Genomic DNA, 18,124 nt, shown 5'->3' with positions numbered 1-18,124 from the left:
AATCCTGTATGTAGACAGTGATCTCTGATACTCCATCCAGCAAGGTTATGGCATTAATTTTGCATATATAGTGAGAATCTGAGTTCAAACACTTTTTTTAATGAAGATGGAAAGTATAAAAATCCAGGCTTGCATTATGAATACTATCCTCAACAGTGTATGGGAGGAAAACTTTTGACATCACTGGTATTTCCTCCGGAATTAAATCATGCTTGCAAATTTATACAAAAGTCATGGTGATGTATAAAACATGTTAATGAACAGGTAGTGAAATGAATTTCACTCTTCTGTTTAAAATCAGTGAAGAGAGTCACAGCATTCACAGCTTCATACTGAGGGCGGGTGGGGGGGGGGAAGCAGTCCATCAGAGTGTGGTAGCATGCTAGCACTGCTTTGCCCACAGACCATGCAAGCAACTTCCTGCCTTGTCTGATATTTATTGGATTTCTTCTGGCTTTTCCTTAAAGAAACTCAAGAAAGAAGATAAAACAATCCTCCTTCCCAAAAACAAGCCCGGCGTGATGATTGCCCTGTGGGTGGATGTGTTTGCAGGTCCAGGATAGAGCATTTCATCTTGCATCTCCACCCTTGGTGAAGCTCCTTCTCCCTCTGCTCTTGCAGATGTTCCAAGCACAACATGCAGTTAGGATTTAGGGCAGGTACTTTTTGGCTGCCAGAACTCATCTGCTGAGCGCCTGCCATATAGATTTCAGTTTCCCAAAAGCATGCTCAGCTGCATAGTTAAAACGGTTATTTTCTGTGGCTCCCATGAGCCTCATGTCCAAGAGCAATGAAGACTGCTGCTATCAGTAATGCCTGTAATGTTAGTCATGCCAGTAAGTCAACATCTTTTATTCAAGAAGTTACTTGAGAATTCCTGAAATCTATGGTGACGTTAACTTTGCCAAAGTGACATGTTAATACTAGTCAGGTTACTCTAAGTATTTACCAAGCCCTGGAGCACAATGAAGAAGTAGCTCTTTCTCCTGGTAGATTTTGTGGCTGGGCATTTATTTGTCACTTCAGTGTAATTGGGGAGCTCCTTGCATGCAGAACAGCCGTTCATCTGCAAAGGACTGACGGGCTTTACACAGTGCTCTCTAGTTATGATGCTCGGACTCAGTCGCATCTGTACCAACGACCCATCCATCAAAGCATTGCTTATGGAAATTATCAGTTTCTGTATGGTGCTGACCACATTCCTCTGAATGGGTAACAAAATAAAAAGGGGAATAATTAGGCTGTAGCAAACATTGTGGAGATATCTAGGGAATTGCCATCCTGAAATTTCACTGTGAAATTCTGCTTGCCACTACCAGTCCTCTCCCACTGGCAGTGCTTATTTCCTCAGGTCTAAAACTGATGCTGTACAGAGCAAAGGAAAAAATCCCTCTTGAAGTAGCTGCTGAATCTTACCTGCATTTCTTGTTGTTGTCTTCGTGCAGCTGTAGGCAGATACAGAGATGTTTTAGCATCTTAAGCCTCAGTAATGTCTGCTTGGTCTAACTGCTGCCAGTTAGCAAAGCTTTGCCTAAGTGGTGGCAGCATTTTAAATTCCCATGTAGCATCCACTGCATGTTCCAGGTATCAACAGTGTAACTCTTGCTTTTCAGCCATTCTGGTCCCCTGGGAATTTGGAAATGGTAACAGATATCTACAAAATTAGTTGGGGTAATGTTGACTGAGATGCAGAGCATGAAGGTCACTGTATGGGCAGAGGTGGAAATGTTCGTGAGCTCCTTTTCTTGCACTTGGAGCCATCTAAGCTGCAGCTGGAGCAGGCTGCAGCATCACCCGGGTGCTGTTCCCAACCTGTACGCCGTGTTAAGAGGTGATGGTTGCTGGCTGGCAGGTTTCTCTCGGTGCGCCTGGAGGAGAATCCCACTTTGCGTAAGAGCTGACAGTGGCACAAAGGAAACGTGGGATGCCTGCTCGCAGTGCAAAGTATGTGCTCGGCAGGAACCCACTGGCCTCCCGAAATGCTGATAGTGAAGTGAGAGCTCTCTGTTTGTGTGGCTATCAACCATCAGCACAAAGCGGTTTTCAGTGAAGCATCTTTGTCAATGTAGACAAGCCCTAACTTAAACTTACACCTATATGTAGAGGTCCTTAAATAATTAAAGCCTGACATACACTGGTACAGGCTGTAATAGTGAGCCTGAGTTGTATGAATGGCTGTCATGTTTCCATGTGCTCCTTTCTCTTAAAGATGGGAGATACCTTTGGAAAAATGTTACGGATCAGAGGGCAGTCCTGGTTATTAGTTGTTTGTTAATGGACATTTCCCTTCTATGATTCTGTAGTTGAGCAGGATTAAGGTGGTTCTAAAGCAACATCTGAGCCTTTTGTCAACCTTTTCACTTCCTGGCAATTACACAAAACCACAACTCCAGTTGAATGCTGGGTTCTGTCTTATTTTATCCTGGTTTGTGCAGTCCCTTGTGTTTTTCTTCCCAATGTTTGACATGTTGCAATGTTCCAGAGTGAATTAGTGGGCTGTCTTTTTTTTTTTTTAGGAAAACAAAGTTTTTGGGGCAGGCAGTAGCATTTGCGTACTCTGTTATCGTGGGTGGCCTTCAGTTTGCAGGGGTCCTTGAATCAGGAAGGGAACTTAACTACAGATGTAGTTTTCCACTGCCGTGGAGGTTGTGAATGCTTGTTTGTCTGTGCAGCTTTCATGTTGTTTAGATTTGCAATTCCTAGGAACAAAGTAAACCTCCAAACAACATAGTTTAAAATAGAAATTGAGTATTTCTGCACTAGAAAGGATGTTTTAACTTCTGAGTGGGACTGATGGCTTGAAAATTAATGTGCAGAAAGAAAGAGAGTCATTGTTTCTTTTAGGTATGATACCTAAAGTATGTGTTTTGATTGCAGTGCAGAGCTAATACGAATGGATGATACGTTACTTCTGTTCATGGAACGCTTCTCTCCATGTATTTATTAAGTGATAATTACCCCTGCTTACACAGGATAAGTACTGTGGCATGTGGAACTAATCATTATGCTAAGACACTGCAGTTATGCCATTAATGTTTTCAGGCTTCAGATCCCTGTGTGTCAGTAAGAACTTGCACTGTTTTTCATTGATTCTTGTTTATGCTTATAAATAATAACTGTGTTTAAGCTTATTATCTTCTGACACCAGGTTTTGTACACAGGGATGTAACATGAATCCAAGTTGCTGGTGGCCTAAAGGATCTTGTTGTTTTGCTGTGTGGTGACTGTCCCAAGTGTTTTCTGTGCAGAACACACACGTTCCTCCCAAGGTAGTTTGCTATCTGAAGCGGCTGGGGAAGCACAGCAGCTTGCTTGTTGCGTCCGAGAATAGCTCCAAATGATGTGGGAGGAAGATGGTCAAGACACCTCCAAAATTCTATGTCAGCATTCAGTGAGAGGATTGTAGGGGATGGAGAACATCTTGATGCCACTTTAGTATTGTGATTTTCAGTGTTTGATAGAATCAGCATTTGATGGCTTTGATATCACAAATACCTGCAGTAATAGTCTTGTGCCCTGTGTGTCTCTTGTGCCTTTGGTCACCCCTGTCCTTCCAGCAGCCAGCTGGTGCTCCTTTTTTGCTTTTACTGTTCTGTTATTAGAGAGCTATTTGCCAGTCTAAGTGCAATTTACACTACAGCATTGTGCACATCAGATGCACTAAGAATTGTTTATCTGTCATGAATCTGTAGATTTTCACTTCAACATTGAAATCTGCTGAGCCTGCAGAGTAGAGTTCATTGGTAAGCTCACCATTGTGGATTTTGAAAGGCATGTCCACTGCAGTGACAGCGGTAACTTTGACAAGCCAAATTCAGCTAGATTTTGAAAGGATTAAAGATTCCACTAAAGCTACAGATACTGGAATAGCACCAAACTGCAAAAGCTTCCCAATTCAAGTACATCAACTCAAAAGATTTAACACAGCTTTAAAAAAAAAATTTCAACAGAACAGTATGTTAGTATATTATACGAAATAACCTTTAGGACTCATACCAGCCCCCTTTCCTGGGAATCTGGAGTTTTACAGTGGCAATACTTACTGAGGCAAAAGAAATCAATTGACCGTGTAGCTGAGAGATGTTTTATTTCCAGAAGCTTATAAAATTGAGCAGTCCCACACTATCAGTGATGGACGCGATTTTTAAGACATAAAAGAAACACAGTCCAGGAACTACAGTGTAAATGCAGAAATGCAGAGTAGGCAATTTGTATTCTGTTTACCAGTAAGTGATGACACATGGTGTATGCTCTAGAAACTGAATGCCCAGATGAATTCAGATTTCTTTGTAAACTCCCAAAAGCAAGTTCATAGCAGTGTGCTTCTGGAATACTTATGCATGGGTGGTCTTAGAAGACTACAAAACTGCGTTTTGCACCAGACTGTTAGGATTTTAGGTAAGTGTGTATAAATATATATCATTATTTGGCTTGCCAAAAAAAAAAAACCCACCAAGCTCAGATGCAATTGTTTTCCCAAGTTACTGGAAGCTACTATTTGATTTTTCTTAAGTTACTGGTATTTACTTGCTGTGTGATGATTTAGTCTTGTAATGCTGCAAATTCAGTTGAGAACAGGCATATGTTAAATTAGTGGCTCCACTGTCCTTGTCTTATTTTGTCGTCTTAGATTTGTAGCTGTAAATCTGTAGAGGGATTTAGAATAAAATGGAAGAATAGCCATCTGTGATCTTGCTGCTGATTTTATTTAAATAATGTATGAGACATAATTTGAGCTTCTGTTTGCTTTTCCCAATGCACAAAAAACAAAGTCAGTGTATTATATGGCTTACATGGAATAGAGACAGCCTGTTACAGGAAACTTGATCATAGTGTCTTGTACAGCCAACTGGAAAATAAAATTTATCTTATCTTTCTGTAATCTCTTAATTCTAAGAAATTCCAGTAATAACTATCCTGAACTTTATTTGTCCTTTCTCACCAAAGGCATACCATGCTGGACTGGGTGTGTGCGTTTTGCATGTGTTTGTAAGTTAGAGGAAAGATCAAAACTTACAAATACACTGTCAAAAATTAATTGCTGGTGGGAAATTTAAATATGCATTTTATGCTTTGTTCTCACTTTAGCTGACGGAGTTTCCCATGTCATCTCTAATGTGCGTCTTTTCCACTTTCAGTTACTATGTGGGCAAGCTGTTGTAATTGGTTTTGTGTGGATGGCTCACCCGAAGAGATGCAGCCGCAGCCGCAGCAGGGAGCCAGAGCCCAAGCCTATTCCAACCCCGGGTACAGCTCCTACCCGTCTCCCACGGCTTCTGAACAGAGCTGCAAAGCCTGCGGGGTGCACTTCGACAACTCCTCTAGGAAGGTGAGTCGCAAATGTCTTCTCTGGTGCCGCTGACTCAGGGGAGCGTTCAGTTTGACTGCAATATACCATCTGACTTTCATTTAATTACAAAAAGCCAATTTGAAGAGAAACGGGTGCACGTTAGAGGCCTCTGATTTGAGGACATACCGTATGGAAAAAGACAGCTTGCCTTCGCTTCTGTGTCTTTAGTTATTCTTTCGCAGTTAGCAGATGTAGTTAAAGATGACTGGAAATGTGGTAGTTAACCTTCAGTAGACTTGGCTTTCCCAGGCGCTGAAAGAAGAAAGCCAAGCTGCTTATAATCATTTAAAAGAGCATTAACTTGAACATGAGTTTTTAAATTTGTTATTTACAAACACTAATGTCCTTTAAAAAAAACCCAAAAATTATGGCAAGAAGTTAGTAATCTGTTTGTGCTCTCAGTAAAGGAAGATCCACATATCTCTTTTTCCAAACTATTGTTGCTCAAACTAAAAAGCCGTATAAGTTTATTGAGGGTGTGTGTTGAGTTGCTGAAGCTTGGTGCCAAAAAAGAAAAAGGCCAACTCTACTTTATCTTCTTTGTAAACTTTGTTTGTGAGCATATAGATGCCAATATAATTGTTGCCACAAGATTTTTAATTAGATAGCAAACACTGTCTGGGACGTTATTTGGGCATGGTGGTTCCTATAATGCTGCTTGAAAAATGTTTTAGTGAGGAAAGTTGTTCAGAGTCCAAACTCTGTGGCTTAAGAAGTGTCTTGTATATAGCATGTTACTGAACTTAATTGTGTGAGAACTTAAATTACAGTGAATTTTGGCCACAGCCCTTTTAGATTAGATGGGGAAATTAATAAATTGGTCTCTCTTGCACCTTTTTATTCATGCATGCTGGCACATATCTGAGAAATAGTAAGTCTTGGCAGAGCTGGTGCTTTCTACTCACAGAACAACAGGGATGTTTATGCATTTTTGCACTGATAAGTGTTACTGCTCCAGAAATCACTCCAAATTTAAATTTTGGTAATATGTTTTGAGGATTGGGTATATATGTTAATATATTTTGGGTATGTAAGTATGCTTAGATTTTTTTTCTGACAGTAGGGAGATTCTGGGTCAGGTGGGAATGGTGCAGTCACTGCCCATGACTCTGCATAGCGTTGTCTTTAACATTGTCATCATTAATGTGACGTATCTTTGCAAGCACGTGTGGAAAGAATTATTCTGAATCCAGTGCTTACTCATCTGCATAGCAGCAAATACTGGATGTACACGATTCGGCTCTTGAAATGAAAACAATTCATGCAGTTAAGTATGCATTATACAGTAGCAGTGCTAGAACCATCGTCCCATTTTTCCTGGTATCTTCTAAAACATATGTTCTAATATAAGCTGTCTTTAAAGCAGTCTCTTGTATAAGAGTCATCATTACTGCTCCAGGTATGTGAAAACATACTGACTGATTGGGGCTAGGTAAAGCTCTGGTATGCAAACTGTAGCGGATCTGCTAAAGCAATTTAAGACATTTCTGCCCCCAGCAGACTTCCCTGTTTTTCTGCTGGAGTTGGCTGTCAGTGTAACTGGGGCAGCAGAGTACAATGTGTGCTTGTGTCTCAGCTGCTCCCATTCAGTGCAGAATAGCAGTGAAAATGAGTTTGAGGCTTATGTTCTGTATTGTGAAGGGTGGCTCCTAAACCTTCCTTCTGCCTTCCTTCTGCCACCACAACTACTGCGCAGTAATCTCTGGGACTGGCTGGAGTTAGATGGCTACAGGTGGCAAAGCTTAAACAGCTGCAGGAAGGTCTGCTAGATCATCCATCAGTCCTTGGTATCCAGAAGAGAATTTGAGATAAAGAACTGAGTACATAACTTGTAAACCTTGTTAATTCTTTAATTCTGTTGATATGGATGAAGAAGTGTATGAAATCTTACTTTGCTGTGACCAGAGCACTGAAAACTCTGTGTTTTGTCCTGAGACAGTACCTTTGAACTCTAGTGTCCAGTTAATGTTTATACTGAAATACAATAGATAACAATTAATTCCTCCCACCATAAGGATAGCCTAGATTGCTTTTTAAAAAACCCAACCGACCAAACAGCCCCCCCCCCCCCCCCCCCCCCAAGCAGAATGATGGTATCTTAGGTACTTGATCTTCTATCATAATTGTATTTTAATTTTCATATAACATGGCACCTACAAAAAGGATTAGGGTAGGGGAGTTTTGAATGGAGCACATATTTATAAGATGCTTTTAACTGTTGGAGTGTCTGTAAAGGATGTAAAATTTAATCGTGGTAGCAAAAATATCTGAGTTCTTTTGGTGTTTTTCTTCTCTTAGATGATTTTTTTGATCTTGGTTTTCTGTAGCAAACTGATTCCACAAAATCTTTTAAATTTAAACCAAGCATTCTTCATTTCCCTCTCTGCTGATAGAAAGCTATGGCAGGCATTCTTGGTGGGTATGTCAGATTGTTATTCCTTCCTCCCCCATTTTCTGATTACAGTGCCTTAAATTGGCTGACATTTTCAGGAAGATACTTTTCTTTGCATACTTACAGAAAAAGCTCCTGGCAAGCTAGAGTGTAAGATTAAAAAAAAACCAAAAAACCTGAACAACAGTAGCCGTAGTGAAAGCTTGAATGTTGGCATTTCTTCATTTTATCCTGCATACAGAGAAGAGCCAAGTGTATCAAAGCCCCATCCTGGTATCTCTGGGAGACTGGCTGTTCGAGCAAACAACCAGGAACAGCTTCCATTCTGGACAGGCTTCTGATTTAAAGTATTTCACTTCTGTTTGACCATCCTGTGATTGTGCTGCCAGTTAGTAAGCATCATTCAGAAGTGGTTTGACCTTTTAGTAACAGGATTTAATTTACAACACCATTTGAAACTAATCGTTCTGAAGAGAACAGTGTCTTCAATCGTTGCCCTTTCAGTCAGAGTTCAACAAATATATTGAAGCTGTAAAAGCTGCTTAATGCTGAGATGCGGCAAACAGCTTCTGTGCATGTTTAAATACTTGATGCTCAGATACAGGCTGGGGAATTTTTTTTTTCTGTGAAGATGAATCGTAGTGGTGAACTGATAAGCCAGAGACATGCCTGGTTTTATTTTGACTTCTCAAATGTATCATTTGATAACTAAGGCAGACTCATGTTATTACTGTTAATTGCTTGCAAAAACATGTTGGATAATGCAGCCCTTGTAACTGTGCTTGCTTACGTGATACCTAAACATGTAAGTACTCAAGTAGGGGTTTTCTGGCTGGAAGGTCCTTGGCCATGCAGTGGTTCACTTTGGAGCCAGTTTGGCAGTCCGCAGAGCACGGGGGAGGCTTCGCCCTGCCAGAGTAAAGCAGGGTTGTTTGTTTTTTGTTTTGTTTTTTTTTTTTTTCATCAGTTCTTCTGATTGCTCCCCAGTCAGAGATGGGTGAAAGAGGGATAGTGTTGTCAACAGGGTTATTTTCTGTTACTCTGCCTTTGTGGGGTGTTTGTTCCCCTGTTCTAGACACACGCACAACCAGTAAGTAGTTCCTGTCTCTGCCCTGAAAATTTCCTGAGAAACTGGATTGCTCCTGCAATCGTAGAGCCAAAAAAAGTCAGTTGCCTACTGATGTTTTTTATAATGACCCAAGTTAAAGGAAAACTTCTCAAAATTGGATGGTATGTGGAAATTGCCCTTCCTGTCTTGCTTTGCGGTTGATGAAAGTCACTTTTACTTGGCAGGCTCCCAAACAGCAATTTTGAGATGAGGTTTCAAGTTTGCATGACCGGCAATTCTCTCTCTGCTAGAAATTTTCATGTCTTAAAATGCTTAGGCAGGAAATTGGGATTCTTTCCACTAACTGTCATTGTGAGTCTATTACAGGGTCTAAATGAGGAGCCTGTCAGCTACAATTGTAAGGGGGTGTGTGGGGCAAGGGGGCTGCCAGGCTGTAAAGGGGATCAGAAGGAGCTTATGTAAGCAAGTAGCATATTTACACCTTTTAAAACATGAGAAACATCTGCTTTCTCTGAACTCTGAAGTTAAAAATGTTCTTTAATCACTAGAAACAATTAATGAAATAATTTTTTTGTCCCTGAATTTGTATTTGTTACTTCTCCAAGTCTGCGTGTGTATTTTTCCTTGCGTAGCTCTGAAGGGTCAGGATGTCAGGATTTCATAAAGATGCTTGTCTTCTTTAAGACTGTGAATTCAGCATTTTTAACCAGTTCTTTCTTCCCTCGGGACTTTTAAAAAGGCGCATAACGCGGCTGTTCTGCTGCTATTCCTATTGGAAAAATGTAGAATTTGACTTTCCAAAGTGTTGAACAGTCAAGTTTCTGCAGAAGTCAACATGGACTGTGAGTGCTTGGAACTTCTGAAAATCGAGCCCTGAGTGACGAGACCAGAACAGTATAAAATATAAACATTCAACAACAGAATTTAATCTGTAAAGTTTTTAAAGATCTGGGGCCTAACATTTCCAAAACTTCCAACACTTTCTGTCTAGCACCTAACTGGCACACAGTGTGCATGTTATTTTGAAAATAAGCTGGCTATTTTTGTTGCATAAATAAATGTTGGATTCTTTTATGTCTGTCAGACACTGTAAGCCTTGCTGTTTCCTTTTCCTCTTATGGTGAAAAAAAGATTCATCTAGTGATTGCAGCAAACTGGAGGGGGGGAAAAAAAGTTGGGGAGGGAAGTTGCTCATAGCATGTTTTAAATTTATGAAATAAATGTTTTTAAGTAGTTCCCTCCAATGCTAGAGCTTTCTTAATGCACAGAGCAATATTTCATTGTTTTATAAAGCAATGCACAACTAGCTGTAATTTACTTGAAAGTCTGCTGCCTCATAAGGTATCTCCTGATTTCATCTCTGGTTTAAACTGGATGAACAGGTCCAGAATAAGGTGCAGAAAACTCCTGTCATTTGAGGGAATTATCTAAGAATATAGTGTTTCATTCTGGGTAAATGGAGTGTAAATAGTACTTTTCTAAGAAGTGTAAGGAATCTAATGATCTGCTCATGGGATCAATCCTTTTCCTCACCTAGGAACATGAGTTACATACTTGGCACTTTTTCATAAATTAGAAGGTCTTGATTATGCTTTAACAGAGGGTACTACTTCGGCTTCCAGATGGTCGGGGAGCACTGCCTGCGGTCGTTGTGCACCTCTGTCGCAGGTCATGGTGGATCGGTTTGATTCTGTTCCCTTCTCTTTACCAGCACATCTGCTTGGACTGTAAGAAGAATTTTTGTACGTCCTGCTCAAACCAGCCTGAAGGCGGTCCCCTTCTCTGCCATCTATGCCAGCGTTTCCGAGCCACAGCTTTTCAGCGGGAAGAGTTGATAAAGATGAAGGTGAAAGATCTACGAGACTATTTGGCACTCCGTGAGATTTCCACAGAGTTGTGTCGTGAGAAGGAGGACCTGGTATTTCTGATTCTTGGCCAGCAGCCTGTAATTACCCAGGAAGATCAGATAAGAACAAATCCATTTAATACTAGTGCCTCTGGACAGCAAGACTTTGTGATTCTCCCACCAACCAGCATAGCATCTTCTACCTCACCGGATGCGTCTCCCGTGTCTGCAGATCCCATCTCAAGTTCACTAGCTCAGGAACATCAGCAGGTACAGCCTCTAGCCAGAAGCATCTTTTGAAAACTCATTCATCTCTATTTTTGGATTAACTACTAAGATGTTGCATGAGGTTTTCCAAGTAGATAATGTGCCAAAAACGTTTTATGTTAAAGATGCCCACTTAAAAAGCAAGGAGGGCTTCTGTTTAGAACAGATGACAAAACACTTCAGTTGCATTTTGTACATGCTCTTCCCAGGTTTGTTTTTAATTTTGAAGTGAGGACCTCACACTTTCTTACAGGATAATTAAGGGAAGTGAGATGCGTTATTTTACACTGCCTTGCTGTGTAAAACTGTGACTTGCTGTCACCAACTTTGATGTGCTATTCACTTTCTACACTAGTGGAATTTAATTTGGTGGGCAGTGCTGAATATATTGAACATTCGCTCCGAGAACAACATTGCTATTTTGAGATGTGTTTTCTCTGGTCCACGCTTGCCATTGCCACTAGATAATCCTGTGACTGGTTCCTTTGGTACTTGGTGTCTGCGGTGGTGCACAGATCTATCTTGTGTGTTGATGTTGACAGCTTTCTGGCAATTGTATGTAGGTGTTAGATGAAATGGTTATTATTGTTCTTTAATTCACGTGCAAGACAGCAAGCACAGTTTAAAGGAATTTTGGCACCGAAACTGATGAGAAATGATTGCGAGATGGGTGAGGTTTTTGGTGTCTTCTGCACTCAGATCAATAGAAGACAAAACCTGAGTCTGTTGTTAAGTCTTCAGTTTATGATGAACCCTGCACTTCTGACAAACCTTGTCAGGGGCATTTGAGCTTAATTATTTTTTATTGACTTTGCTTTGTCTTCTGCTATCTGGCATGGGAAGTTTACTCAGTATTTGACAACTGCTCCTAGTCCTATTACAAAGTTAATAGGTGTATTTAGTTCCCTGTGGACCAGAGCTGTGAAAGTCTATGTACCTTCTGCTTCCTCAGCAGATATATCTAGTAGAAAAGAAGAGTTTTGCTGGGAGGACATTTCTTACAAATCATTAAAAGGCCTTCATTCTCTGTTTTTTTGGATATTGCCATTCCAATTTTTAACAGCAAATTCAGTGCTGTTGTCTTCCCTTACTGCCCCATGATACGTTTCAGCTTGTCTCTACTTGCATGACATCCTGCTACAGTTCAGGCTCTTCCATCATTACTGTCGTTATTTTGCTTTGTAAATATTAACAAGTTACCACTTATCTAAGTAGGATGGTAACATTACAGTCTCCTTTGTCAGCAGGGAAACCACAGAGGGGACTGATAGCAGCTGAGGGCAAGTCAGCTAGAATTACACTGCAGTTCCTTTCATTTTATTAAGTGCTCAAAGCAACTGCCCCTTCTCATTCTGCAGCTTTGTTGCTGCTGGTCCATCACTTAGTATCTCCTATTTGTCCAGTCCAGAAGCCACCCGAGGAGATGTTCCTGTGTGGTTACTTTGAAGATGACCTGTAGACTTTGAGCTGTTACAGAGGAGTCTTATACAGACCCTTGCACTGATAGCCGATGTGCCATCAGAGCTGTGATATCACACCATGTCACACTGTAACGCTTCAGGGAAGGATTGCGGGGGGGGGGTGGGGGGGTGGGTGGGGGGGTGTGGGTGTGTGTGGGTGTGTGTGGGTGTGTGTACACGTACACGCACACACATGTATAAATTTGGTCTCCTCCTGATCCAGCCTCACAAGAACATCATGTGAGATCTTACTGTGCAAGTACTCTATCAGGGTTCAAATAAAGCGGGGCTTTAAAAGGTCAGATGCTGCACTTCAGTTTCAAAAAGTTTTGCTTGTTTGTTTGTTTTTGTAAGTGCAGCACAGGAAATACCTTCTGGGAGTGTGCCTTGCTTTTACCTTGTGCTGCAGTTTGTCCTTCCAGTGGGCAGGGTGTGCAGTGACACTGAACTATTGAGCTTATTTCCCTTTGGACACACAGAGATATGCTGTTGGTGAAAGCTTTATTTCCTCTTCTAGGCAAATGGTTATGTGCCTCTAAGCCAAGTCGGTATGACAGGAGTTGAGAATGCAGCAGAAGCACCAACAGAGGAGGAGACACAGGTTTGTGTGTCCTGGAATTAGATGATGAGGAATACCAGGTTTTCTAGGCTGTATTTGACACCACAGAATCATTACTGCAGAGAGATGGGTGGCTAAACAGTAATTCAGACTGACCACTGACACACCCAATCAACCCCTTTCTTTAGCATCATCTTGTCCTCCACATATAGACAGAACTGGTGTCACTTGGACACTAGAATAATATCAATTATTTATTTCCATCCTAGGACTCGCGTTTCTGATAGATGAAGGAATTTACAGAGTAATCAGAGTTATATGTACATCCAAACATGAATTCCTGCTAGTTCACATGTTGAAAGTTGATTTAAATTGTAGTGCTAGATGTTGAGAGCAAGAATCATTCCATCTTTGTTCCCTTTCAGTCTACTGACTCAGAAGATAACCTGGTGCAGGGGAGGAAGGCTTCTCTCTCTGATCTAACAAGCATTGGAGATATCAATGCACTCTCTGTGCGACAGCTGAAGGAAATTCTTGCTCGAAACTTTGTCAACTACAAAGGCTGCTGTGAAAAGTGGGAGCTGCTAGAGAGGGTGACTCGTCTTTATAAAGAGAAAGACCTTCAACATCTAGGTAAGAAACTTAGCAAGCATGCACCTCTTCTCCAGGTTTTCCCTTTCTATGGGCAGTTGCAGAAGGGAATAGAACTTACCTTACATTTCTGTTTCATGCAAGTGAGGAGAATGGAGGGCATGTTCCCGATATGCACGTTAAAGTAGCTAAACTCCATTCACCACTACTTGTACTTGTTTAAGAGGAGAGCATTATGGTAGCTCTGGAGAGTGACTTCGCTGTAGTAGCAACAAATGAGAACTGTGTGCCCTTCATCTCGGGATTCGGTATAGCTGTGGTAGATCACGCTGGTCACTGCATCACCTGCAGAACAGCTGGTGCGTGACTGTAGGCAGATGGCTGTAAGCACTGGGGTGAGCTTGCAAGCGGGAAAATGCCCTGCCCTAGCAGGAAAATGCCACCAAAAAGCAGCCGGGCAATTCAGAGTGAGCGCGTGCTCTGTGACAGTGGCTCCCACTGCTGAACAGTTGTGGTTATCTGTGATTTGACTCTGTCCTCTTGATCACAAGAGCGTTCCTCCTGTGCGCTGCCTGCTCCTGCTGGGCCTGCACAGTTGACTGATGAGGGGATAGAGGTGCATAGAGAATGTATCTGGCTTGACTTTCAGGTGCCAGTTTGTAATGCTAGGTGATTAGTTTAACAAAGACATCTACTTATAAATTATTTACAAGAGAAATGTATTTTAACACTTTGTTTTCATAGAGAGTTTTGTTTTTCAGTGTTGTCCAAAGTAGCGTTGTTTTCTTAAACACATCTCTAAGCTTCATTCTCTATGAAAGATAAAAGATTTAAGACAACCGCTTTGGTTTTATATTCTTCTTTCACTGTATCTTGTGCTTTTGACAGAATTTATCCTTTTCTCTTAATCACTGCATGCATGTGCCAGCTGTGCTCGACAATATTGGTGAGATTGTGTAACACCAAAAAAACTGGCACAAGGGGCTACTGCAAGCATAGTTCTAGGAAGCCAAACACTGTATAAATTCCAAGGCTGTCTTAAAAATTGAGACATGACTTTAGTTGCTTATCTTTGTGAAACTTTAGCTACTGTGCAAGCTCAGTAAAAGAGAAAGCTTCTTGCCAGTTGAACAACCTATCCTGATCAGAGATTCAGCTTGAACCTCTGCGTGGAGGTCAGCAAAAAGCAGTTTTGGTTTGGTAATTTCCCTTCCAAGGCTTTCATCTCCTGCTTAATAATACCACTTGAGTAAATTTTTTTTCCCAGCTTCTCTTACTCTCACCAAGTAACTTTCTCTTCTTATGTTGCAGTTTCTGACACTGATGATCAAACTGGTAAGTGATATTCTTAATCATAGAATCATTTAGGTTGGAAAAGACCCTTAAGATCATCAAGTCCAACCATAAACCTAACACTGCCAAGTCCACCACTAAACCATATCCCTAGCTGCCACATCTACATGTCTTCTAAATACCTCCAGGGATGGGGACTCAACCACTTCCCTGGGCAGCCTGTTCCAGTGCTTGACAACCCTTTCCCTGAAGAAATTTGTCCTAATGTCCAATCTAAACCTCCCCTGGTGCAACTTGAGGCTGTTTCTTCTCGTCCTATCACTTGTTACTTGGGAAAGTAATGTTGCTTCTTTCGCCTCATTGCTAAGAATCTCGGTGATGTTTGCTTTCATCACACAGAAATTACTGTGTAAAAGCTAAAACCTTCTGCTCCTTGCCAGTTGGTGGAGCAGATCTATCCACATCAGTGTAGATGCAAAGGGGAACTTTTTTTTTTCTCCCCAGACCTTCAGTGCGCAAAAGGAAGCCCTTTGATAAAGCCAACTCACAGATTGCACAAAACCAACATACTTTTGTCTCATGCCAACTGTGGTCTCTTGTTTACTCAGGTGGTGCTGGGCTCCCTGGCGTGGAGGACAACCTCTGCAAAATCTGCATGGACGCACCCATTGACTGTGTCCTGCTGGAATGTGGCCACATGGTCACTTGCACCAAGTGTGGGAAGCGGATGAGCGAATGTCCCATATGCAGGCAGTATGTGATAAGGGCTGTCCATGTCTTTAAGTCCTAAGTGTGTGTGAGGAAGACTGGTGATGCCTTAAAGGCTCATAAGCTGTTAGAGAAATGGTCAAAATCGCTACAAATAGTTAGGTCGGAGATTAGCATATGGATCCCACTGGAAGCTGGAAGTGAGGGAAGGATGAAGCCTGGGGAAAACTGCTCTTACTCAAGCCATGCCTGGCTGTGCTCTTCCCTCTATAGTGCTTTACACCACAGTGCCTGGACTCCTTGGAGCTTATTGCCGGCAGCAGACACAGAAACCTTTAACCACCTACATTCTAGAATAACTTGATCCACTAGTGCTGGGGATAGATGGATGCTTGGCTTTCCACCACAAAGATCAGATTCAGAGGCTTCGTGTTTTCCCCTGAATAAGAAACTAAAGTGGACTGGGGTCTCAAAAAGTGACATTTGTTTTGCTGCTTAGGCTATACCCCCAGCAACAACTTTATTTTCAAAGATTAAAATCTTACTGTGCCTGTTAATTTTTTTTTTTTTTTTTAAATTTAATGTTAAATTCTTATGCTTGCAGGACAGGCAGACTGCCTCTGATTTCCATATTCAGAATAAACATAATTCTAGTATAGTGCAATTGTGGAAAAATGTATAATTTTATTTGAAGATGGACTTTGTATTATTGAAAAATGTAAAGGGAGTGAGACTCTGTGAAACACACAGCCTTACCTTGGGGGGTGGTGCTTTTCTGTTTACATGCCAGTGAGAGGGAGGTTTCTTGTTTGACTGTTGTCGATTCCTTTGACTTCACAGGCTTCCTTACAGTATATGCCAGTAATTGTTTTAAAACTGAACTCGCTTCACTTGATTAAGGAGCTACAAATAGAAGACTTGAGTCTTCTAGGAGGTTTAGTGAGGGAAACATACAGCTAAAGAGTAGTAAGGATTCCACTGCTACACAGTCGTGTTTAAGTACAGGTGACTTTATCTCCCTTGAATCAGTAAGATGAGTGATCATCATTGCAGATGTTTCTGTTTACTAACCAGCTTCCCCCCCTTTGCTCCATTTTACAGTCCTGTTACATTCAGACTGCTTATCAAAAGCAATTTATTTTGTACTTTCTGCTTGTGAGAGTGGGTAGGAGGTTCTGTGGTACGATACATGACAATTGCAAGCCCTTACAGCTATCCTCATGAACAGCATGTTCATACGGAAGCCTTGCTAGAGAAAATTGTAACCGGCTTATTTTTCCCCTCAGTGGCCTGCAAGCATTCAGCCCATTTGGCTGGTAACACAGCTGTTTCAGAATCTTGATGCCTTAAGTTTCCAGCCACCATGGGACTGTATACCCATTTCAAGTCATTTGTGAAGTTGAGTCCCCTTCTGCTGCAGGTTTTTCCCTGTCTAGCTTTCCCCTTTGTGATCACTTAGTGTTCAAACTGAATCTCTGCATGGCTGCCAGCAGAGGATCAGCATAAAAACCAAGTGTCTGTTACAGCTTCTGGAGTAGTGGAAGTAGAGTTTCAGAAACGATCACCAAAGCCAACTACTTTTGCAATAAGCGGTAATATGTGTTAACAGCAAATTAAACTTGTGTAATCTTTAACATGAAATATTGCATGAGTAGGAACTCACTTCGCAACTGGCATGGGGGGGGTTGTCTCTACTCTGCAAGTTGGAATCAAAAAAGCCCTTAAGGTGATGAAATCTGTCACTCAGTAGGCAGCAGAACCTCTGCACTGTCAAGGTGGTCTCTGAACTCCACACAAATGCAACAGCTGCTGAGGTTCACTGAACTAAAAATTCTGAGTTTTACCTCTTTCCCTGTTCAGGTTGTTCTCTAATCTTTGGCTTGCAGTTTTCACAGCTTCCAGCATGAGAAGAGTACTGGTACAATTCAATGCATCGTGTTTTTAAAAAAAAAAAAAAAAAAAATTGCAGGTAAGCAGTAATTGTATTTACTCTTCAAGAGGTTCACAGGGACCTCTTTGAGAGGTACAGGAATACACATACAGTGTTCAGCAGCCTCATTTAGTAAATTCACTGTGAAAATTTATGTTGTCGTATTTTTCAATAAACTCAGGGCTGGGGGAATTTAGGAGGAAGAAGATCATTCCCCTGTGGACAGATGTACTTTTACTTGTAGAAGAGGATAGGCTTATTTTCTACAGCAGATAAATCAAGTTGCAGATCAATGCCTGAAATTTTAGGAATGAGAAGATATACCCAGAAGATACGTGCTTTCTGAAGGGAGGAATCTCTTTTGTTTTCTCCCCCCCATGCCTACAGTGTTTCTCTTGCAAAAATGGTTTCTCTGCTATGGATACAACTGACCTGTTTTTAAAAGAAAAGCAAAGTCTGGAAGAAACTGATTAATGATCCAAAGGAATATAATGATCTGAACTAATGAAGTAAATGGAAATATTTATGTGCTTTATGTACGCTGTACATAGTTTAAATATTTTTAAAGTTAATATTCTACTTGAAATGGCATGTTATTCTCTATTAAATCCTCTTGGTACTATGATAGTTAAACTTCCTAGTTTTGGGACAGAAGTTTG

The 18,124-nt window shown here is 41.2% G+C and overlaps 1 protein-coding gene across 3 annotated transcripts in view; it reads left to right on the top strand.

The window, feature by feature from the left end:
- The window catches only part of RFFL (ring finger and FYVE like domain containing E3 ubiquitin protein ligase), a 32,692-nt gene extending 14,636 nt beyond the window's left edge, over positions 1-18,056 (top strand). For 2 of the 3 annotated variants that reach the window (XM_075720009.1, XM_009483634.2), the window contains exons 2-7: positions 5,139-5,329; positions 10,523-10,927; positions 12,902-12,985; positions 13,369-13,576; positions 14,846-14,869; positions 15,436-18,056. In XM_075720009.1, the coding sequence (XP_075576124.1) occupies positions 5,144-5,329; positions 10,523-10,927; positions 12,902-12,985; positions 13,369-13,576; positions 14,846-14,869; positions 15,436-15,617 (1,089 nt within the window). In that variant the 5' untranslated portion in view covers positions 5,139-5,143 and the 3' untranslated portion in view covers positions 15,618-18,056. The remainder of the gene's footprint in view (positions 1-5,138; positions 5,330-10,522; positions 10,928-12,901; positions 12,986-13,368; positions 13,577-14,845; positions 14,870-15,435) is intronic. The other variant, XM_075720010.1, reaches the window with a different exon arrangement.
- The last annotated feature ends 68 nt before the right edge of the window (positions 18,057-18,124 follow it).

This window comes from Pelecanus crispus, chromosome 12 (genome assembly GCF_030463565.1).
Source record: "Pelecanus crispus isolate bPelCri1 chromosome 12, bPelCri1.pri, whole genome shotgun sequence".
Taxonomy (NCBI): domain Eukaryota; kingdom Metazoa; phylum Chordata; class Aves; order Pelecaniformes; family Pelecanidae; genus Pelecanus; species Pelecanus crispus.
The sequence above is the reverse complement of the archived record's forward strand: the minus strand, read 5'-3'. Positions and strand labels throughout refer to the sequence as shown.